This window comes from Schistocerca cancellata, chromosome 3, assembly GCF_023864275.1.
Source record: "Schistocerca cancellata isolate TAMUIC-IGC-003103 chromosome 3, iqSchCanc2.1, whole genome shotgun sequence".
Lineage (NCBI taxonomy): Eukaryota > Metazoa > Arthropoda > Insecta > Orthoptera > Acrididae > Schistocerca > Schistocerca cancellata.
Window position 1 is genome coordinate 792,064,676 of NC_064628.1, and position 25,867 is coordinate 792,090,542.

Here is a 25,867-nt window from a genome sequence, read left to right on the forward strand (position 1 = left end):
TAGCACTCAACACTTCATGCAAATAAAGAGCTAGTTGTGTCTCACAAGAACAATGTTTTCCAAATTCATGTTGACTGTGTGTCAATACACCATTTTCTTTAAGGTAATTCATAATGTTCAAACAAAATATATGTTCCAAAATCCTGCTGCATATCAACGTTAATGATATGGGCCTGTAATTTAGTGGATTACTCCTACTACCTTTCTTGAATACTGCTGTGACCTGTGCAACTTTCTAGTCTTTGGGTATGGATTTTTTGTTGAGTGAACGGTTGTATATGATTGTTATGTATGGAGCTAATGCATCAGCATGCTCAGAAAGGAACCTGATTTGTATACAGTCTTTCTTCACAGAACACATTGAGAAAATCTTTACTGGCTTAAATGGTATTTCTTAAGGTAGTGCCCTTAATGTTATCTTTACCATTGCCATCAATATTGTGATCGCAGTGTGTGTGCAACTGCAGTGTTCATTATACATGGGTGATTTCATGATATTTTGTGCCTGCTCAAATTCATCGACAGCAGGATGCTGATTGCAAACATCAAATAATACGATAGAAGCATTGGACACTGTACACTGGCGTTTGCTTCTTGAAGGAAAGATTGCTGTTCATCAATCCCAACCAGCTGTGACACATTTTTTGCAACTGAGGAACAGTATTCTGAGTGTGAAAGAGATCGTGAGGTTTCTAGACAACCTCTTAAATGGTTATAAACTGACAACTGATGTGGTTACCACACCTCAGAAAACTGAAGCCAGATCCCTTAAAAGACACTAAATTTTTTTACAAGACATGTGGTCCCACTCGAGTTGTAGTTTTTTGAGATCCATGCACCAGCATAGGATTTCTGAGCACATGAAGATGCTAAGATATTATCCTTCCGAGGAAATTAGATTAACCACAGATGCATTTAGGGCCAGCCCCATACCCTCCCTCTTAATTGGAGGCTGGTGAGCCACGCTGTTCATATTCATGTTTGATTGAGAGTCACCCATATTCCACCTTGCTGAACAACAAACAACAAAGAAAATGGCTTAAACAAATCACCCACAAGTAACAAAGCCATTTGGGGTTCACCTAAAATCTGACCTAGTGATATTTCGCATCGAACAGATTCCATTTCTTGCCCAGAGGCCAGCTGCCACTATATTCTTGGATTAAGAGGAAAATTCAGCAGTAAAATAAGTTTTTTGATATATTGTGCCAGTACCACAATTTTTGACAATTTAAACTATGGGAGACTACCTTTACTGCTCTGTAGTTTGCCCTGATAGTACCTTTCAAGATTCAATTACCAAATGAACTACGCATCTGTGATGCTTAGGTAAGTGGAATTTTGAGGGTATTGGAGCAAAAAGGACATGTTTGAGCTATTTAGTCCTTTATCTGCCAAATTTAAGTGATTCCTTGCAAGTCAACTAGTGCTTGCACCCAGCAGGGAAATCAGTCTAGTTCACAAGATACCATGCTTTGCTTACAACATCAAAAGAAGGAGGCTATATTCCTGGCGATGATGGATGGGAAAATTTGGCGCAACAAACTGGCAGATGCAACTGCCAAGTATATTTGTGGTATACCTACTCTGGCATGATCTAAATGTCCTAACTGTTAAGGTGCTGGACAACATGTCATTGGGAAGAACAAGCTGCAGTTGGTAAATTCCAGTACTTGTTCACAATAGACTTTCTTCCAGCAGCCACTGATGGAAAATTAAGTGTTCCTCTCTCCTTCAAAATAGGACTCACCAGTGTATGGTGGAAAATTAAGTGTTCCTCTCTCCTTCAAAATTGGACTCACCAGTGTATGGTATTTGTGGCAAACAGCTATATGTACAGTTCATTTTGGAAGAGTGCAGACATTTTATTAATGTGAGGGCAGTCCATTATTTGTCTGTGGACTTTCTTGCTATTTTATACGACAATAACTCACTCATAGTTGTTAATACTTTAAGTGTTATAAAAATTTCTTCTTCTTCTCTGTTTATGCGCAGTATGTTGATAGTCAACTTACCTTAATCATTTAGCATCTAACCAATAAACCATTCCCATTTGGAAATCTTTACAATTTATTAAAGCTAATTTATATTGTATTATTTTTATTACTAAGGCAGCATAATAATAATTAGCTTAGTACTTGTGAGTACAATGTCATGTGCCCTTAACCCAAACAAAAACAATAGTCCCTGTTAGCTGCAAAAATTCAAACAACAATAATAGTTCCTGTTAGCTGCTTAAAAAATATCAGTGCTCATTGTACATGGGTGTCTATTTATATTTTATTCTTTGATAAATGTCATTGTGATAGATAGACATTAAGTTACAAAACAGATAAAGGCAGCTATTTCATATAAGAGAGGAAGCAGCAGGAGTAATGAAAGATAGTTAATAATAGTTTCATGATTGTCAGATATTAATGCAGAATCTGGCATCTGGTTTTTAGCTTTGTTCATATACGCCTTGTTCCAAAACAAAAAAAGTTCTGCTTCATGATGTAAACTTTGGGAGAATGATGCGGTTTTCGCACATTTTAACAATAATGTGGCTGGTTATGATTATTATCAATTGGTTCTTATCCACTAAAACATATGCTTCACTTCTGAACCACAGCACATATTCAACAATATAAGGAAAGGATAGATTGCTACTTACCGTAAAGATGAAATGTTAAGCTGCAGACAGGAACAACAAAAAGACACTTAGACATTACAATTTTTTGATCACTGTTCCAAAAATGTTTGCTAAAACTTACACATTAGCTTTCGACTAGACCCATCATCAAAAAAGGAAACACACAAGCTTGTGTGAATGAATGTATGAGTGTTTCCTTCACTGAGGAAGGCTGTGACCGAAAGCTAGTGTGTACGTATCTGTTAGTTGTTCCTGTCTGCAACTTAAGTATCAATCTATCTTCCCTTATATTGTCAATATTCCAGCCTGGAGTTTCCATTGTTTGATTTTACAACATGTATTCACATTCACTAGATGATAAATGCTTTGTTTTTCAAAGTATTGATGGTGCCTCAACTCAGTTTACTCAAGTGGAATGGCACAGTTTTGTTACACTAACCACTTGCTCTTCAGTGAGTTTCATTCTTTTACACAAATGACTAAGTCATGGAAATACAATTCTCAGTCCATTAACTACCAGATATTTTATTAGTTGGTGGACATCTCTATCTACTGAACTTAGTCAGAACTAGAAGATACAAATAATATCAATGAAGTTGATATTACAATGAAGTTGATATTACAAATCAGTGGCAAATATTTGAGTTCACTGCTCACTAAATAGAAGAAATATTGAGCAATAGATAAAAGTAACTGATCTTTTCTCTCTACCTTTTACATTCTTCCAGCTTAGCAGTTATAACTGGGAAGAGTAGCAGTATTGACTGGAATGAATTAGGAAACAATGTGTAATATGTAGGTGTACACAGTGGAGATGTCTGGAACCAACACAGGAATGGAGGAGTAATGTTTAATTCGATCTATATGGTCCATAAAGTACAATTTTGAAATCATTTTATCTCTGTATATAAAAGGCAATGTCTCAGCTGACTGACTGGCTATCTCACTCACTGACTCATCATCACCCAGCCCAAACTACTAAGGATGGAAACTTGAAATTTGGAGATGGTGTTGAAAAACTTCAGCCATTGTTTAAGAATGGATTTTTTGACATTCCACCCCTAAGGGGGTGAAATAGGGGATGAAAGGGTTTTGAAAATATATTGCTGCTAAGGCAATTTTGAAGCTAGACCTACAAAATAGATATTTGGCTCCTTGGTCAGAAATAAAGAAACCCACAGACAGCAATTTTGGAAATTTAACCCCTAAGAGGGTGAAATAGTGGGTAAAAATTTTTTGGAAGTAAATCACTATTGAAGAACTACTAAAGCATTTTTAAAGCCACATCTATGAAAATTTGTATGTGGTTACTCAGTTACAAATAAAGAAATATGTGTTTCAGTGTCTTTTGAAATTCAACTCATAACGGGATGAAATAGGGGACGAAAAGTTTTATGTAGCAGGAACACTGAAAAATGGTTTAGGGAATAGTGGATGGCCTGTAGTGGGAAAGATCTTAATGAATGGTCTCATCAAACTGTGGCCAAATACCAATTGAACCTGCTCATCATATCTGTTTGACTTTAATGGCAGCTTTGCAATCTCTACCAACTTCATCGTCTGCATCAACAGCAGTTTTCCTGAGCTGGACATTGCACAGATGGAAGAGTTTGTTCTCTAACAAATCCTTCATTCCCATAAACTCACACCCCCTCCGCACAATCCAGCCACAAATTTTGTTAATTCCTGTTTTCCACTTGACTCCACATTCAGCTCCATTCCCATCCAGTTCTACACTTTTTCTCTCATGCTAGCTTCACATTTCCTATGGTATTTTTCTATTCCACCCTATCTTCTATTTTTCTTTACTTATCTCACATTTCTGGATCATCCATCTTCCTCCTGCACCATCTTTGTTAGTATTTCTCGTGATGACTGTTTACTCTCCGCCATACTCACTTACTGTGGATGTCACCTACATATTCCACACTGGCTTCATCTTTGCTAACCCCTTTCCTTGGTTTTCGTCCCTCTACTATCTGATGCATGTTCAGTAGGTCTATCACATTACCCAGATATATCACTATCCATCCTAGAAAGGCTGTAGTATAAAGGCAGTGGAAGATAGCTTCGGCCTGTTCTACTAATGGTTTGCTGCCAAATGGCTCTTCTCTTTTAGTAGTGATTTGTTCCCACACAGATGTTCATTTTAATAGATTTTAAGCCTTACATTGACACATTTATTGTGCCTTCTCTACATTTAATATCTACTGTTGATTACTAGTTCAATGATAAATGAAACATGGCATTTATTAACAGATGGAGTTGTCAGGTTTGTACCTGAAGTCTGGGCTGAAGAATGTGGGCATAATGTTCTTAATGACAGATGCCCAAGTACCTAATGAGCTCTTTCTCGTACTGATAAATGATATGCTAGCATCAGGTGAAGTTCCTGATTTATTCTCAGATGATGAAGTTGAGAACATCATTGGTGGAGTTCGTAATGAGGTATGATAATTGTATTCAGTATTTGCATAGAAGAGAACAAAACATTCCTTAGCTGTAAATAGTTTGAGAAATCAATTGATTATTAATTTGTAAGTCCAGTTACTGCTTTCTTAGAAGGTTATCTTCAAAGGTCTTTAAATTACCTAGTACTGTCTTTTCAGTTGAAATTAATTGCATGTATGTGTCATTTTGTGTTATTCGTAGTCAGAATAAAAACACGATCAAAGGTATTAATGATGGCTCTATTTTTCCTCTATTTATTCATTTAAGAATTTGTTGATTGACCAGTGATAAGTTAATCAAGAGTGATGCACAATCATCAGTCACTTCTAGTATTGTAATAATTAGAACACAGTTTCTTCATCTGGACACATTCTGATGGGCTCCATTTTCAACCAGCAATCTTTTTTTTTATCATTTCCATTCAATAAAAATGTGGTAACAAGGTAAAATAATTTAGTGAATTTGAAGAATGAGAATATGTGGCAAACACCATGAAAATTTTATTTCTGTATTAATATTTTACCATGCTTCTCTATATTTGTGGTCGGTTATCAGTGATTACAAAGTAAAGAATTTGATGACATACAGTGGATATATAAAATGCTTTTACAGATCCAAAAGTATATGTACAAAGACAGCAAACATAACTGATTTTAATAACTTTTCGTTATCAATAGCCATGCTGTCTACAATCAGTGTAATATCTCTCATGTTGCTGTTATACAGAACAACAATTAGGTTAGACTCAGAAAAAAAAACAAATATATAAAAACAGACTTCATTGGACCACATGCTTGGTGGGAAAATACCTGATGAAAAGATTATTATGGGCTGCCCTTATCCTATACTGTATTAATATCCTGTTGTGACAGTATTATAAAATAAATTCTTTGACATTTTAACCATTTAAAATAAAAATAAAAGGCAATATCTATTCATTTTAAAGTGTGTGTTCTTGATTTCAGGTGAAAGGTGCTGGCCTTCTTGATACTCGTGAAAACTGTTGGAAGTTCTTTGTGGATCGTGTGCGCCGTCAGTTGAAAGTAGTACTGTGCTTCTCCCCTGTGGGTTCAACTCTGAGAATACGTGCTAGGAAATTTCCAGCTATTATCAACTCCACATCAATTAACTGGTTTCATGAATGGCCTCAGGAAGCGTTAGTGTCTGTTTCCAAAAGATTCCTTGGAGAACTTGAACCGTTGCCTGTAAGTGGTGAACATGATAAAATAATAGAATGTGTAGAGATGTGAAGTTTAATTGCTTCCAGTTAAATGGATGATCATAGCAACTAATTTTCACTTTTTCACAATTAAGAAATTGTAACAGGTGGAAGCTATGACCAGCAGCTATTTTCTTTTGTGCACCATTCCTTTAATAATTTGTTGTAAATGTTGTGTGACTAGGGCCTCTCATCAGGTAGACCGCTTGCTGGGTGCAAGTCTTTCGATTTGATGCCACGTCGGCGACTTGCGCGTCGAAGAAATAATGTGATATTGAAATGTCATTCAGTATTCTCAGCTGCAAATTTGAATGTGCAGTCACAATTTACATGAGTTTAGCACAGCAAACTCCACAATTGTGCAAAATAACGAATGAGTCAATAAAACTTTACTGTCCTGGGTCACAACAATCTCCTTGATGTTGAAGTACATTGTCAATTCCTCCAGGACAGTTTCCAATTCTGTACAGTTTTAGTATAAATATGCTCTACTGTGTTTGAAATAGAAACACTGATCGTGTAACTCAGTTGCATTTATTTCATTGGATGATTAATTTCTACCAAGTGTAACACTACACTACATAATTCAAGTTACTATTTTGTAATACTTTAATAATAAACAGGACTTTACAAACACATCTGATCTATACAGTATCAGAAAACAAAGTGCAAGTCAGGGTCTCATAATCTAAAATGGATGACTTACCTTAAGTACCAATTTAGTAGTTACATTTTCTGTCATTTACACAAACAATAGATATAAAATAATATTTACCATAAAAGTAGAGCAGATAGTCATATGGCATGAATGGGTGGGAGACCTCAAAGGGCAGGTTAAACTGTCCAATTGGAAGGGCTTTTATTATCCTGGACCCCACAGGAACCTCCACTTTGCAAATTACAAAAACTGCCTGGGTAAGTGTATGTGGCTGCAATGTGTGTGAGTGTGTGTGTGTGTGTGTGTGTGTGTGTGTGTGTGTGTGTGTGGTACTGCCACCTAATGCACTCCTCTTGAAGAGCACCAAGCCCCAGCCAATGGACACATCACCATCAACAGTGTCATACTCCCATCAGATGTTAATGATTTTCATGAAAAAAATTGTTTATTTTTGTAGTGGATGTTACTTATGGAATTACAGTTTGTAGTGTTTTCATTTAACAATACAGGTGATCTGACTAAGTCAGTTGTTTCAGAGATCCTAGAGAACATTAAATTTTAAATTCTATTTATTCTGGGTACCTCTTTTAAAGTGGCATTTGTTACAACAACTGTGTAAAAATCCATACAGTGTTCTAGTGTTAATAAAAGTTAGGTGTTTTTGAAATTGCTACACTACTGGCCATTAAAATTGCTACACCATGAAGATGACATGCTACAGACACGAAATTTAAACGAGAGGAAAAAGATGCTGTGATATGCAAATGATTAGCTTTTCAGAGCATTCACATAAGGTTGGTGCCAGTGGCGACACCTACAATGTGCTGACATGAGGAAAGTTTCCAACCGATTTCTCATACACAAACAGCAGTTGACCAGCGTTGCCTGGTGAAACGTTGTCGTGGTGCCTCGTGTAAGGAGGAGAAATGCATACCATCACATTTCCGATTTTGATAAAGGTCGGATTGTAGCCTATTGCAATTGTGGTTTATCGTATTGCAACAGTGCTGCTCGCATTGGTCGAGATCCAATGACTGTTAGCAGAATATTGAATTGGTGGGTTCAGGAGGGTAATACGGAATGCCATGCTGGATCTCAACGGCCTCGTATCACTAGCAGTTGAGATGACAGGCATCTTATCCGCATGACTGTAACGGATCGTGCAGCCACATCTCGATCCCTGAGTCAATAGGTGGGGACTTTTTCAAGACAACAACCACCTGCATGAACATTTGAACAATGTTTACAGCAGCATGGACTATCAGCTCGAAGACCATGGCTGGGGTTACCCTTGATGCTGCATCACAGACAGGAGCACCTGCGATGGTGTACTCAACGACAAACCTCGGTGCACGAATGGCAAAACGTCATTTTTTTGGATGAATCCAGGTTCTGTTTACAGCATCATGATAGTCACATCCATGTTTGATGACATCGCAGTGAGCGCACATTGGAAGCATGTATTCATCATCGCCATACTGGCGTATCACCTGGCGTGATGGAATGGGGTGCCATTGGTTACACATCTCGGTCACCTCTCTTTCGCATTGACGGCACTTTGAACAGTGGACGGGACACATTTCAGATGTGTTTCGACCCATGTCTCTACCCTTCATTCGATCCCTGCGAAACCCTACGTTTCAGCAGGATAATGCATGACCGCATGTTGTAGGTCCTGTATGGGCCTTTCTGGGTTGAGAAAATGTTTGACTGCTGCCCTGGCCAGCACATTCTCCAGATCTCTCACCAATTGAAAACATCTGGTCAATGGTGGCCGAGCAACTGGCTAGTCACAGTACACCAATCACTACTCTTGATGAACTGTGGTATCGTGTTGAAGCTGCATGGGCAGCTATGTTTGACTCAATGCCCAGGCATATCAAGGCCGTTGTTACGGCCAGAGGTGGTTGTTCTGGGTACTGATGTCTCAGGATCTATGTACCCAAATTGCGTGAAAATATAATCACATGTCAGTTCTAGTATAATATATTTGTCCAGTGAATACCCGTTTATCATCTGCATTTCTTCTTGGTGTAGCAATTTTAATGGCCAGGAGTGTAATTATGACACAATTTAATTATTTTATATTTAGATAAAAACTCAATCCAACTTGTTTGACAAAATTTGAAGTGCAGCCCTGGTGCTCCATCTCCTAAGCGCCTGAAAGGCTATAAATTCTTAAACTTTTTGTAATGGGCAAATTTTATAAGTTATGTGATTTATAAATATACATTTCGTTAATACCTGAAATATCTTTATAGTCTCTTACACACATTGCAGTCATTATCAAACTAGGTTAAGTGCTACTAATTTCAACTTTTTTTCTTTTAGATATTTGCATATTTTAACCATGGCTGTAATTATGGCTTGTTAACAAACTTTGTTGTCTTTGCTGAACATTATATTTTTACATTTGTAAATTGACTGTTATGATATTGTCTAGTTAAATGTATCACAGTTTGTGCTTTGAATTTTAGTATTCAAATTACAAGTGTCATTTGGTGTAACAGCACGTGGAAACTTCAAGTGAAGAGTCTGACACCCAGCAACACGTGATATAGTGTTCAACGACTGACCAGGTTACTTATTGCATTAATTGATATCATGCTTAAACCATTATAGTATCCCTATTGGTACACAATTGATAATTCACCACGATTAAAAACAAACATTTTTCACTCACAGAATAATGCAGCCAGAATTCAGTCTAATGAGGGATTGTTCAGGTAGTTCCCTGTCACTCGTGCGCAGTGCACTTACCATGTCTGCCAATCATAGAACCTGACAGAGGTTCAGTCTTCTGACAGTGACATCAGAATTTCCTGCATCTTCATTGTAATGGCCTTTGATAGTTCAAAAAGGTTTGCCACTCACTACAAACAAGAAAAGACACATGAAATACTTTGAGAGAAATGTATGTGGTACGGAAGTTACAGCACACATGCCGTTTTCATTTTACCAAATACTAGGTGATTCTGTTGACAATGTTAGGATATAAATCATAATGGTGAATTTTTTGGAGGAAGGTGTAGGACATGGCAGCCTCATAATGATAAACCACTCCATGACAATCAAAGGAAGACATCAACAGTAGGAAAAGGATAGGTTGCTGCTCATCACATTAATGAGGCATTAATTTGCAGACAGGTACTATGAAAAAGGCTGCTGAACATTTACTCTTTCGGACAAAAAGATTCTTCTTCCAAAACGGTAAACAAATACACACACAAGCACAACTCACATACAAATAGCCACCGTCTCTTGGTGCAGTGTGGATGTATCCATTTTAAAAGAAGGATGTTTTTGTCCAAAAGCTTAAATTTTCAATGTCTATTTTTTTTTTCATTGTCTCTGTCTGTGACTCAGTGTGGTGAGTAGCAATCTCTCCTTTTCATATTGTTGTTACTTCATCGTGGACTTTCCATTGTTTAAAGAAAGAAGTCACTGTTACATACTTTCTCCTCAAACTAAACAACCATGGCCCTTTCTGTGCTTCACAGAGATAGTTCTAGTCTAGTACCTCATAGCCTTCCAAACTGAAGCCAAAAATAGTTCTAGTTTAGTGCCTCTTAATCTCCCAAACTGAAGCCAAAAATGTAAGCAAGTAGATACACATTCCGAAAACACAATGGTGATAGTTAAGTCTGAAGCAAAGCTTGATGAGATACAGTATGTTGAATACAGATGTCAAAACCAGTATCTACCTCTGTCATGAATTTACAATGAACTAATCCTTCAAAGTCAAAGACATTTGATCTCACGTGACAAGCTTTTCCTGGTATTCAGAAGTTTTTTCAGCCCATTGTGAAGATTGAACTTTGGTGTCAACATCATAACCATAGATCCACGTCTCACCACCAGTTATGATTCTCCTAAGGAACATTTCATTCTCATTTGTGCGATCCAAAAGCTCTTCACAGATTGTGAGGCAAAGGTATTTCTGGGCTTGACTCATGAGCCATGGGACAAACTTAGCAGCAACACAGTGGATCCCAAGATGCTATGTCACAATTTCATGAGATGATCCAACTGAAATGTTTCATTCTTCTGGAATCTCTCAGTTGGTCAGACTTTAATTGTCATGGACAAATTTTGTTGACATTCCTGACGCAAGCATAATTGGTAAACGTTGAAGTGTGTCCTGAACAAGGGTCACCTTTAGCTCCATCCAGCCATTTTTAAACCATGTGAACCATTCATAGCACTGAGTACAGCTGAAGCACTCAACCGCATAGGCTTCCTGAATCATTTGGTGTGTCTCCAGAAAGGTTTTCTCAAGTTTGATGCAAAATTTAATGCAGACACTTTGTTCCTCTAACTCTGTCATCTTGAAATTCACAAACTGTGTGACACAATTGTTTATTCAATACAGCCCTGAACAATAATTAACATACATACAACAATGCAACTTCCAGCAGTTACAGATTAAACACAGGCAAATGTGGGGATGCTAAACCCATTTTGTTCCAACACACCATTGGCGCAAAATTACAAATGTTCCGGGATTTTTTGAATAAACCTCATACATAGTTGTGAAGTTTACAGTATTTTCAGTAACACTCGCAGCGGTAATTTTCTCATAGACAGAATGTTCTTCGATGTCCTACCTGCAGCTTTTAGTCTTGGAATGATATACATATAACTAGAATGTGTAGATTCCTCATGATTTGTGTCACTTTGTGAAATTTCTGAATTACATTCACTACAGCTGAGACATTCAGTTTCAGTCACTGCCAACAACTGGTTAGAAGGGTCATTTTTAAAGTAAGAACTGATAGGGTACCATGTACGCGCATCCTGTCATGTGACGTCCATTTGTGGTCAGCGACTCTTGGCCAGTCTCTCACTATGTCAACATTATGTTTCATGTTTCTGCAGGTGTTGGTTGTTTGGCTGTACTGCTTTGGTTGTCACCATATGAGTCAGTAATGCAGCCAATTGTGAAGTGCACATGCTTATTTGGTTTTTATATGCAAAACAAGTTTGTCCTGCTGAAATTCGTGGGCAGCTTGTTGATGTTTATGATGCAGGACTAATGAATAATGAGAATGTGCATAAATGGTGTAGGTTATTTAATGAAGGTTGGACAAATGTTCATGATGAAGAATGAACTGGGTGGCCTACTGTCACGAACGAATACTTGATGCAAAAAGTTGATGAGACAATTCGCCAAAACAGGTGCTTCACTATTGATGAGCTGCATCAGAAATTTCCACAAGTTTCAAGATAAATAGTTTTTCACATTGTTATTGACAAACTTAACTACAAAAAAATATGTGCAAGATGGCTGCTGTTTTGACAGAAGAACACAAAACAAAGTGAATGGCACATTCTTTGTCCATTTTGGAGCACTATCGTAAGGATAGTGACAAGTTCTCGAGTCACATTGTGATTGGTGCTGAAACGTGTATTGTGCACTACACTTCAGAGAATAAACATAATCCAGTGAGAGGCATCATTGAAACTCCCTGACGAAACCACAAAAATTCAAACAAGAACTTTCACTATGAGAAATCGTGGCCACGGTGTTTTGGGCCTGGAAAGGCTTTCTTCTGTTAGACTTTTTACCAACAGGAATGACAATAAATGCTGACAGATACTGTGAAACAGTATCAAAGCTTAGGTGTGCTATTCAAAATTTCCAGCAGAGAATGCTTCCCTAGCGGTGGCATTCTGCTTCACAAAATTGCTCGACCTCACTCTGTGGCAAGAACAAAGATGCAACTCGACAAGTTTTATTGGGAATTGCTGGATCATCCACCATACAGCCCTGACTTAGCACCATCAGACTTTCATCTGTTTCCAAAACTGAAGGAATTTCTTGGTGGAAAGTGCTTGGAAAATGACAACATGTTGAAAGAGACTGTTACTAACTTATTTAACAGTCAGGTGGCAGAGTTTTTGATGCTGGGACCCAAAAGCTGGCCCCACGACTTGACAAATGTTTAATTGTTCATGGTGACTATTTTGAAAAGTGAAAAAATGTGAATATTGTAGTTTGTGATACAATTTATTTTCATAAATAAAGTTTCTCCTACTCCATTATAAATAGGTTCTTACTTTAAAAATGACCCTAATAAAAACAGGACTTTTTAAGGATCCAAATAGCTGATTTGACAGATTTCTTGTCCCTAAATAAATACGGTAGCAACATAGGCTTCTCTCACAGTACAACACTGTGGAGAATACCAATAGAACTTAAGCTGAGTAAAAACGTCACCCAGATGCTATACACTTATAAGGAACTGATATATATAGCTGTTGTGTTGGGAAAAAGAAGAAGGAAGAGAGGGATTTAATATCCCATCAACATTGATGTCATTAGAAATTCAAAACAAGCTTGAAATGTGTCAATGGATGCAGGAGGAAATCAGCCTTGCCCTTTGAAAGATGGTGTTTGCCTGGATCAATTTTTGAAAATCACAGTAAATCCTAACCTGAATGGCAGGATGCAGATTTGAATTGTTATCCTCCCAAATACGAATCCAGTATGCTAACCACTGCACCACCTTGCTTGGTTGTTGCTGTATTGGAGAAGTGGTGCCATAGAGAATGGAATAGTTTCACAAGTCAGATGATTGTGATGTCATTAGAGCTTGTACTGCCCATCAGGTTTACAGTCAAGTGAAGGATTAGCGGGACATGTTATATCACTGGATCTGATTATGGGCAGATACTGGGTGTACTATGAATGGCATACTCCATCTCCAAGGACACGCAACACTGAGTTTTTTGCAGCATGCCTTGTCAAGGGGTATTTTGTGAGTACCTCAGTTCAAGTAAAACTGCCACCATCAGTGTCGGCTGCTACAGGAGGATGTGTTTGACTATTGCAGATTGTAACAGAAGAAACACAACCCACAGTGCAGCAAATCACTCACCATTTCATTACTGGGCTGAAATAGTTGATGATAAGTGGTATCATCCAAGGCCAGCTTATTGTTATTGGGCTACACAGATAATTACTGGCATAGGATGATGGCTACTGGATGCTCTGATGTTTGGAAAAAAAGTCACCAGTACACATTGGTGCTCACTAATGTAGGCTGGCAGTGTACCAAAATCCACATCACGTGATGCATGTCGCTCATCAACAGGGCATCATTAATGCATGTGGTAGAGGTGCTACCATGTGGGGCCTGCTTACACGAGACGAAATAGGCCCCTTACCTTGTGGGACCTGCTGACACGAGACTAAATAGGCCCCTGATACAGCAGCCAGGGTCTCTCACTAGCAAGTGATGCAGGAAAGTACTGTCCAGTTATGTGCATATGTTTGTTGGCCTACAGCACATTGCATAAGATTTGAATCTGTTGCAAGACAGTGCATCACTTTGTCATATGCAAATCCTGTAGAAAATTTTGAAAAACACTCCATATTCAGTCTCACTGGGTCTCATCTAGGCTACCATTGAGCAAAATGAGCATGCCATATACACAGCTCCAACAAATATTCATGTCTTGTGGATAGTGGCTGAATGTCATTAAGTCACAGTGGTGTTCTGAAGATCATGCCATATGGCTTTGTTACCACTGACATCTTGGTGGAAAGGAGTGGTACACACTAGTTGAATGGGATGTCTAATTCTGTTGAATATTAGTGTAAACATTCATATACTTCTGTTAAAGAAATATTGGTTCATATTTTCACATGTATAGATAGTTCAGCATACTGTCAGTGTAACAGCATTCAGACTAGTTTGAAAAGTGGTGTCCTGAGTGTGAGTGATCAAGGGGTAAGTGTGCATATTTTTTCACACAATATAGCCGGGAACTGTTGACAAATTTTATATGATACTCATTGTCATTTATCTGTTGCAAACTTGTGATACTGTTACCAACTTTCAGGGATGATAGTGAATGGTAAATGTATCAATTTGAGGTATGATCCAGTGGTCTGGAAATGACGGAGTTGAAATTTATAGGTGAAAATCATTCTGATACCTCTGACAGTGTAATATGTGTGCTGGTACTGTTGTTGCTAATATTGTAGGATAGGCAACTTTCAGAGGTGGTACTATTTGCCAATACAAGAAAAATAAGTCTAATAAAAATGCAGGCCTTAAGAGCTATGGGCACTTGTTCATCTTCAATACTGTTAAACACGTCTCCTCTACTGCAAGCTCTTTGGTTTCCATGTTTCTGGAGGAAGTACTATGAACCAATATAAGGAAAAAAGTCCAGTAAATATGGGCTCAAAAATGCAAACCTTAAGGGCCATGAGCACCTGTTCATCTTTACTAGTGTGAAACACATCTCTTCTACTGAACAAGTAGAACTCTTAAGATATGCATTTTAGAGCCCATATTTAATGGACACTTTTTTCTTGTTTTGGTCCATGTTACCTTCTCCAAAAGTATGAAAACTGAAGAACCTGAAGTAGAACAGATGTGTTTCACAGTATCAAAGGTGAACAAGTGTTCATAGCTCTTAAGGTATTCATTTTAGAGCCCTTGTTTATGAGACTTTTTTTTCTTGTTTTGGTCCACACTACCAACTCTGAAAGTTGCCTACCCTAAAATCTTAGCAATAATCGGTAGTGATACATGTATTTCACTTTCAGAGGTATCAGAATGATTTTCCTTATAACTTTTGACTCAGTCATTTCCAGACCAGGGTCTTGAACTCAAATTGATGGATTTACCCTTCTCCATAACCCCTTAAAGTTTGTAAAATAACCAGGGAATCACCTTATACTTACACTCTTTAAATCAGTTAGTATGTAAGTAAAACTACCTCAGCACCACAGTTTTTTACTAGGCACTGTCCAATTGGAGGTGGTAACATATTGCCTTCTTCTAGTTTATCAACTGATTTACCATCCAGTTGTATGGAGCCTTCTATTTAATGTGTGATTCAGACTATGCTGCAATTTGGCATATTTGTATTTACTGAGTATTGTCAGAATGAAAGAACTGATAACTGACAGAAAAAGTTGGAAGACCAACCGCAGATTGAACTTTAAATCTCTGAATTTTTAGTCTTGATACAACAAGTCAACCACAAAAACACACAATTAATTTGTGAATATGTTAGATTAGTTTATCACCTTTAACACATCCATTTGTTACATTTCTCTTGATTTATACATTTTCAGCAAGAATTCCTAGAGTCTGCAGCCAGGTTCATGGCTTATGTGCACACATCTGTGAACTCTATGTCTCGGGTGTACCTGCAGAATGAGCGGCGATATAACTATACAACGCCTAAGTCATTCTTAGAACAAATTAGCCTTTATGGCAAACTCCTCTGTCAAAAAAGTGCTGAACTTCATGGAAAGGTAGAACGTCTTGAGAATGGACTGGAAAAACTGAAGAGCACTGCTGAGCAGGCAAGTATACAATCTGTGCATACAAAAAATAACAGGATATGTAAAAAGACAACCTTTGCATAAAATTTGAAGTTTTATGTAATATTTGTGAACTTAATTTAAGAACCAACTCCTTATTATTGCTAACATTTGTTATGTTCTTTGATAATGTTCCCTTTGATTAGTCGTTTTATTGGTATCATACAGCGTGGATTTAAAAAATAATAATTTATTACTAATTGTAATATCCTAGGTTGATGATCTGAAAGCCAAGTTAGCTGTTCAGGAAATAGAGCTGAAACAAAAGAATGAAGCAGCAGATGCACTGATTGAAGTTGTAAGAGTAGAGACTGAAAAAGTGTCAACAGAAAAAGCAGTTGGTGAGTAAAAAAATTAACTCTTATAGAATGATTTATAGATATAGACTTTAAAAAAATGTTGTTGGAACGTACGTTATATGCATTCAAATCATGGATGCCAGCAGGTCAAAAGACATAACAGCAGAACCTTAGATTCCATCCTGAAAATCAGATTGTAGTACTGCGTCATGAATGTCCATATTCTAAAAAAAAGAATGTACACCAACAGTGCTAAAGCCAATGTGGCTGGAAAACAGTTGATACTCTTGGAACATTTTCGCCATGTGAGTGATCCTGGCTCCCTAATCAGTTGCTATGCTCTGGTTCAAGCTTCTCATAATAGCACCAGAACAATAAAAGAGATCAAACAACCCTTTTCAACTTTTATTTCTGCAATAACAAATTCAGTTTTTGGCATTTTTTTTTCTTGTACTTTTGTTTTGACGATAGTGCACTGCACTTTGCTGAAATAGAGAGAGGGGGGGGGGGGGGGAGAAAGATATAACCACATCTATGTTATAGATCTAGCACTATGTGTCATTTCTAGACAGAAGACAAGAAAACTTTAGGAATGGCAGAAGACAAGATTTTGTTGGAGCATGATAATAACATTTAAATCTGGCATGCTGTATTTTCAAAGTGACAACTAAGTTATTGCGGTAATCCTTATTTCATTAAAATCAAAATGTATATAAAGTATCATTTCTGGGTGTACAATCATCCTTACATATAATTCAGTTTCCACCAACACATCTATAGTAAGACGAGTTACATAAAGTGTACAGCTTTCCAGTCTTACTAGCCTCACATATGAAGATCAATAACAATGTAAATGAAAGTGAATGGTGTACAAGGATAAAATATTAAGTAATAAAATGAGTTTTGGAACTCACCAACATATGTTTTGCTTTAACAATGATATAAAAAGTGCATGACACTGTTGTAACATTACACCAATAACACATAAACTTGTCATCACAAGCATAAGATAAGTAAAAACCACAAATCCTAAGTATCACAAGCATAAGATAAGTAAAAATCACAAGTCATAATCTTCAGATTAGAAAATAGGAAAATATGCTAACACAGCATAAGATAAGTAAAAATCACAAGTCGTAATCTTCAGATTAGAAAATAGGAAAATATGCTAACACAGATAATGTCAGCAATCATGAGTAATACAAAGGGTACAACTTATGTATCTTACTAGTCTCACATATGAATGCCTATAAAAATGTAAATGAAAGTGAATGGTATACAAGGATAAAAAGGTTAAGTAAGAAAAATGACCGAAGTACCTGTCAATGTCCTCACCCATTCAGCCCCCTCCCTGTTCCCATTCCAGTACTACACAGCCGTCATTTCACCGCCACACCCAGTCTTTTAAGTAGGAAGAATGTTCCATAATATGGTTAACTTAGCGTCCCACAAATTAGAAAAGTAGCTGAATTATTGACTAGTGTTAGCCCATTACTATTTCTCATTCAGTGGTGAATTTTTCAAACAACTCAAGGGGCTGGCAGTGGGTTGCTGCCTTGCAGGCATCCAGGCTGATATCTTCCTAGATGATACAGCACATAAAATATTGAATATATTGAATAATAATTCTGACATTGTTAAAAAATTGTATGCTACAGAAGGTACATAGATTATATGATCATTTTATCACATGTGAAGGAAAGTTGCTACTCACCATATAGCGGAGATGCTGAGTCGTGATAGGCACAATAAAAAGATTCACACACACATGCCTTATCTTTCCAGTCTCTCACCACCTCTCAAAGTCCCACAGTCCAGCCACAGAGGAGCATTCCCCTCATAACTCAGTACCATCCAGGACTGGAGCAACTGAATTACATTCTCCGCCAGGGTTTCGATTACCTCTCGTCATGCCCTGAAAAGAGAAATGTCCTACCCACTATCCTTCCCACCCCTCCTACCATGGTATTCTGCCGTCCACTGAACCTACACAATGTAATTGTCCATCCTTACACAACCCCAGCTCCCAATCCCTTACCTCATGGCTCATACCCCTGTAATAGACCTAGATGCAAGACCTGTCCCCTAACTTCACCTATCCTATCAAAGGCAGGGACACCTGTGAAACCAGTCATGTGATTTACAAGCTAAGCTGAAACCACTGTGCTGCATTCTATGTAGGCATGACAACCAAAAAGCTGTCTGTCTGCATGAATGGCCACCGACAAACTGTGGCCAAAAAACAAGTGGACCACCCTGTTGCTGAATATGCTGTCAAACATGATACCCCTCATCTCAATCACTGCTTCACAGCCTGTGCCATATAGATCCTTCCCACCAACACCAGCTTTTCAGAATTGCTCAGGTGGGAACTTTCCCTACAATACATCCTATGTTCCTGTAACCCTCCTGGCCTCAACCTTTGTTAGTCAATGTCCTCACCCATTCAGCCCCCTCCCTGTTCCCATTCCAGTACTACACAGCCGTCATTTCGCTGCCACACCCAGTCTTTTAATTTATTTTTATTTTTATTTCTCTCCTTTCCGCTACTTACCCCCTCCTCCCTCTGCACCTTCTCTCCTGCCCTCCATCTAAATTGCAACACTTCACTGTCCGCCACTCCCACCATACAATCCCTCCCCCTCCCCACCCCAGCCTCCTCCTTACCCCCACCCAGTTGCCACTCCCATCATGCACTGGTGCTGCTGCTCACAGTGTAGTTTCAGCTCTCTGAGACTGCAGACGTGTGTGCAAGTTGCGCTTGCGTGTGTGTGTGTGTGTGTGTGTGTGTGTGTGTGTGTGTGTGTGTGTGTGTGTGTCTACTGCTGACAAAGCCCTTAATGGCCGAAAGCTATGATCGAGTAGCAACTTTCCTTCTCTCGTATTGTTACATTCCAACCTGGATTTTCCATTGTTTGATTCCATTTTATTTCATGGTGATACCAGTGATGTACATAATTTACATCAGATCTTCAGCAACATGCATCCTTCATTGACGTTTACCACCTAAACAGAACCAGATAATGGGATCATTTTCTTAAATTTGATAACTGCAAAATGTAATGGTACACAACCATTCAACATGTTCAGGAAAGAAATAACTACGGATGTCATTATCAATAGTAACACATGTCATCCAGTATCTTACAAGCATGCTTTTCTCTACAGTATGACAGATAGAGTTACCAGACTACCTTTGTCACAACAACGTGTAGTGGAAGAACTTAACACTTTAAAGTACATAGCTTTGAAGAACAGGTATGATCCGCAGTTTGTAGATAAACTATAGAGCAAAAAATTAAAGCCCAAAGACAAAATTGAGAAATATGAAATTACTATAGAAGTAGTTATTGCGAAACCAGAATCTAAGTATGCTGTTTTACTGTATTTTGGCAATGTCTCAGATAAGATAAAACAAATTTTTAAAAGAAGCAATATTACTTTGGCATTTCAGACTGAGAGGGGGTTAGAAATGAAAATGTAACATCATACTGAACAAGGATCTATTTATTATCAATCTAGTATTTACAGTATGAATTGCTTACAGTTAAGATTTATATTGGCCTAATAGGTAGAAAATAAATTATGAACAAGGTTTAAAGGGCACACATATCTGAGCAATTCATCTGCATTAGGTATGCACTTGAAACTATGCCATCACACCTTGGGGAATATCTCTGATCAAATGCAGTTATTACACGGAGAATATAAGAGTGTTATTGTGAACTTATTGGAGAAAACTGAAATATTTGCAGGGCTTCTACCAGTTTTTCCATTCGTCTGTAAAGAATTCGTGTTAGTATTTTGCATCTGTTACGTATTAAACTGATAGTTCGGTAATTTTCACATCTGTCAACACCTGCTTTCTTTGGGATTGGAATTATTATATTGTTCTTGACGTCTGAGGGTATTTCGCCTGTCTCATACATCTTGCTCACCAGATGGTAGAGTTTTGTCAGGACTGGCTCTCCCAAGACTGTCAGTAGTTCTAATGGAATGTTGTCTACTCCTGGCGCCTTGTTTCGACTCAGGTCTTTCAGTGCTCTGTCAAACTCTTCACGCAGTATCATATCTCCCATTTCATCTTCATCTACATCCTCTTCCATTTCCATAATATTGTCCTCAAGTACATCGCCCTTGTATAGACCCTCTATATACTCCTTCCACCTTTCTGCTTTCCCTTCTTTGCTTAGAACTGGATTTCCATCTGAGTTCTTGATATTCATACAAGTGGCTCTCTTTTCTCCAAAGGTCTCTTTAATTTTCCTGTAGGCAGTACCTATCTTACCCCTAGCGAGATAAGCCTCTACATCCTTACATTTGTCGTCTAGCCATCCCTGCTTAGCCATTTTGCACTTCCTGTCGCTCTCATTTTTGAGACGTTTGTATTCCTTTTTGCTTGCTTCATTTACTGCATTTTTATGTTTTCTCCTTTCATCAATTAAATTTAATATTTCTTCTGTTACCCAAGGATTTCTACTAGCCCTCGTCTTTTTACCTACTTGATCCTTTGCTGCCTTCACTACTTCATCTCTCAAAAGCTACCGATTCTTCTTCTACCGTATTTCTTTCCCACAGTCCTGTCAATTGCTCTCTTATGCTCTCCCTGAAACTCTGTACAACCTCTGATTTAGTCAGTTTATTCAGGTCCCATCTCCTTAAATTCCCACCTTTTTGCAGTTTTTTCAGTTTTAATCTACAGTGGATAACCAGTAGATTGTGGTAAGAGTCCACATCTGCCCCTGGAAATGTCTTACAATTTAAAACCTGGTTCCTAAATCTCTGTCTTACCATTATATAATCTATCTGATACCTTCTAGTATCTCCAGGGTTCTTCCATGTATACAGCCTTCTTTTATGATTCTTGAATGAAGTGTTAGCTATGATTAAATTATGCTCTGTGCAATATTCTACCAGACGGCTTCCTCTTTCATTTCTTACACCCAATCCATTTGTTCTTAGTCATCACTTATATTGTGCAAACCAAACTCTCCTGCAAAAATAAAATAAAATTAGCCCTGACTTCTATTTTAATCTTTTACTTAAGATGCAGCATAATTTTTTATGTAAATGTGTTTTACATTTTGACCTTGTAATCTTTGATGTCTTCAAGTATGTTCAATGTTTGTAATATCTTTGTACTCCATGGTGCTTGACCATGATATTGTGATTATATGTAATTCCATTCTGTACCCTTTAACACATTGCATAAACAAGTGCTTACTTGAGGGATATTTTCCTAATGAATTAAAACTGTCTAGGATCATCCCAGTAGAGATAAAGACTCTCCATCTAGTTACAGGCCTATTTCAGTAGTACCCACTTTCTCCACGGTAATAGAATGCATCATGTACCAACAAGTATCATCTCACTTTGAGAATCTAGAAATAATCAATGCTACACAATATGGGTTTAGGAAGAATCTGTCAACCATTGATGCAATCAATGCGGTAGTCAGTTACATCCTCAAAGTTTTTGAGAACAAAGGCTTTGCTCAAGTCTCATTCTGTGACCTTAGCAAGGCCTTTGACTGTGTTGAGCACACGCCACTACTAGAGAAACTAGAATTCTACGGCATCAAAGGAAACAGTCTCAGACTATTAAAAGCTTATCTCAACAACCATAAACAGGTAGTTTGTATTGGTAAGGAAATGTCAAACATAGAAAATGTTAAAGTAGGTATGCCTCAGGGATCTGTACTGGGCCCCTTCCTGTTTCTGATAATGATTGTATTGTATTGTATTTTTATTGATCCAGGCAATCATAGTATTGTAGAGCTGACATATGATAGGTCAAGAGAGCTATTTACAAGTAATTTTTACAAATTGATTTTTACATTATTTTATAGCAAGGAAATTATCTATTTTAAACAAAACAGTTAATACAAATCATAGAATTGTAAGGTTGTACATACGATATTGGACAGGTCAAGGGAACATATTTGCAAGTAATATTTAATACATGGATTTGACATTATTTTGCAATGAGGAAGTTAGCTATCTTTAACAAAACAGTAAATACAAATGTTGTATGGTAAAATACAAACAGCCAATACAAATGTAATAGTAAAGTAGTCCAGTGTATTTCATAGACATGCACAGTATACAATAATCCAGTATATTTCATAGACATGCACAGTATATAATATTCAGACCTAATTGAACATTTATCATATTGTTTACATTTTTAACCCCTTTCAAAAAAATGATCAACTGCATAAAAGCAATGGTCCAAGAGATATTTTTTAACTTATGTGTGAAGGCTCTTGGGTTCTTTGTTGCTTTGATTTCATTGGGTAAATTATTATACATTTGTATCCCAAATGGTAGCAGGTAGTTCTGGACTGAATCATATGTAGGTCAGATTGCTGCCTTGTTGCATAGTTACGAATATATCCATTGAATTTTATTGTGCAGTCATTGTTTAACAGGTATGACTTGACAAATGAGACGGTATTATAAATGTAAGCAGAGGGCAGTGTCATAATGCCATTTGTTTTGAAATGTTGTCTGCATGATTCGTTATGGCTTAGATTACATATTATGCATATTGCCTTTTTTCGCATTTTGAAAATATATCTACCTCCAGGTGAGTTCCCCCAAAATACGATTCCATACTGTAATGTAGAATGGAAGTAAGCATAATATACATGTATGAGAACAGATTTTGTGACTGATTTTTTGAGTATCCTTAAATGTAACACACAGGTGAGAGCTTTTTTGAGATATAATTTGTGTGAGTCTCCCACTTAAGGTTTCTTTCAAGCCATATGCCAAGAAACTTGACAGAGTCCACACACATAAGCTTGGTTATTTAGAATCACATCAGGCATTTCTTGTTTTTGGGATGAGAGTCTGAAGTTGATGTACGTTGTTTTCTGTATGTTTATAATCAGTTTGTTCTCGTTGAAACATTTGCTGAGTGACGACATAAGCGGTTTAATTTTTTGGTTGTGGTCCTCTGTATCAGTACCCGTTATTAGTATACTTGTGTCATCGGCAAATAGTGTGGTATGTCCTGTAGCAAGCTTCATGCTTATATTATCAATGTATAGCAGAAACAGTATTGGTTCCAGGATTGAGCCTTGTGGCACACCATATCTAATGGGGATTGTGTCAGAGGAGTGGACAGTAGATCGATGGGTGGTTGTATTCTTTTTTTAAAAATTAATTTCAACTTTTTGAAATCTGTTTGACAGGTAAGATTCTAACCATTTGTTTGCAATTCCTCTTATACCTTTATTTGCTAACTTCTTAAGGAGTATGGTATGGTCAATTACATCATAGGCTTTGGATAAATCTAAAAAGATACCAGTAGTGATTTCCTTATTATCCACTGCTTTTAAGGTTTTGTTGAGATACTCATAAATAGCTGTGGTAGTTGTCTTTTGCTTTCTAAAACCATGCTGGTGTTTTGTCAATAAGGATAGTTTATTAGTAAAGTCTTCCAATCTGGTGTAAAATAATTTTTCAAATATTTTTGAGAATGAGCTGAGTTGTGCTATGGGCTTGTAATTGGCTACATCATTTTTAGAGCCCTTTTTGTGAAGTGGGGTAATTTTAGAAGGCTTTAGTAGGTCAGGGAAAACTCCATTTGTAAAGGATGCATTTATTATGTGGGTTAGGGGTTCTACAATGGATTCTCCACATTTCTTTACAATTAAATCAGGAATGTTGTCACTACCACTGGACAATTCTTTAGTCCTTTTATAGCTGTAAGTACTTCAGTATTGGAGACTTTGTGAAGAAACATTGATGCCTGTACTGGTATGGTTTCTATTAGTGTTTGGTGTTGAGTATTTGGTCTGTGGCAGTTGTTCTTTATCAGGTTTTCTGCTATTTTGCTAAAATAGTCATTAAAACCATTTACTATTTTTTGGGGATCTGATGTGACTTCATCATTTAGGTTTAGTTTTAATGTTTTGTTTATAACCTGCTGCTTACTGTTTGTTTCATTTTTTACAAGTGTCCACAAGCCTTTCATTTTATTGTTAGATTCCTTTATAAATTTATCATTGTATAATTTTTTGTTTGTTGAATAACTTTTCTGTAGATTGCAAAATAGGTCTTACAATATGACCTAAACCGATCATCAACGTCATGGTGTTTCATGTGATTTTTTAAGTCACGCTTTTTTTGGCTGGAAATCCTTATCCCTTTTGTTACCCATGAGTTTGTGTGTTTGTTTCCGATTTTCCTGATTTCAGTGGAAATGCAGTATTGAAGTGGTGGAGAAATGTTTCACGGAAGGAATTAAATATGTAGTTTACATCATTTTCTTTATAGACCTCTGCCCAGTTTTCAGCCGTTAATAGATAGTTAAAAAGCCTTATATTATCATCATTAAATTGCCTTTGCATTTTGGTTATTGTGGGATATTGTCCTATGTAATTTAAATTCGCTGTTAGTATTTGCGATTCTTGGTCACTGTAACCTGTGCTGATGACTTCGATTGAGTGGTGTAGTTTGCCTGTGTTTATGAAAATCTGATCTAGAGCTGTTTTTTAATTTTTTGTGATCCTGGTTGGTGTGTTTACAGTTGGGGATAGGTTGAATGAATTTGTAATATTCAACAATTCATCTTTGTTTTTTACAGGTGTGAGGAAGTCAATATTAAAGTCTCCACTTATTAATAGATTTTTGTTTAGTGAATGAATTTTTGTGAGTAGTGCTTCGAGGGAGTGTTTGAAGGTTTGGATGTTCCCATCAGGGGCTCTATATACATTCAGTATCAGTAGGTTATAGTCTGTTAAGATAATTAAGGAGAATTCAAAGTCTGTTTCTATTTGCATATTATTGTACTTTGTGAGGCTTTTGTATCTTAAATATCTTTTGACATAGATTGTTGTACCACCTCCCTTACTTTTGTTCCAACAAGAATAACCAGCTAGAGTAAATTCGCCAAGTGACGTTTTTTAAATTTTGTCTTCTGTTAACCAATGTTCAGTAATACAGAGAACATCTAAGTGTGGCTTTGTTTTTAGGAAGAGATCTATTTCTAGTAACTTATTAAACATTGACTGCACATTATGGTGTAATATTTTAAAGGATAATAGTGACTGTTTCCCAATGGAATGATTTTTGACACCACTCACCGGGTTTTCTTGTAGTTTTGGTTCATGAAGATTTTGCTCTGCACCTGTTTTCCTTTGGTTTGCTGCTAACAGGGAGCTACTGGTGTTCTTGCCCATAAAAAAATCCTGGCTGTAGGCTGGATCAATGACCTCCCCTCATTTATTAGTTCCACCACTGTATTGTAT

General features: G+C 37.2%; 1 protein-coding gene across 1 annotated transcript in view; it reads left to right on the forward strand.

Annotated features, from left to right (window-relative positions):
- LOC126176568 (dynein beta chain, ciliary) overlaps positions 1 to 25,867 on the forward strand; it is a 790,269-nt gene that overhangs the window by 523,868 nt on the left and 240,534 nt on the right. Inside the window, exons 54-57 of the mRNA XM_049923728.1 lie at positions 4,892 to 5,080; positions 6,049 to 6,288; positions 16,058 to 16,291; positions 16,524 to 16,650. Of these exons, the coding sequence (XP_049779685.1) occupies positions 4,892 to 5,080; positions 6,049 to 6,288; positions 16,058 to 16,291; positions 16,524 to 16,650 (790 nt within the window). The remainder of the gene's footprint in view (positions 1 to 4,891; positions 5,081 to 6,048; positions 6,289 to 16,057; positions 16,292 to 16,523; positions 16,651 to 25,867) is intronic.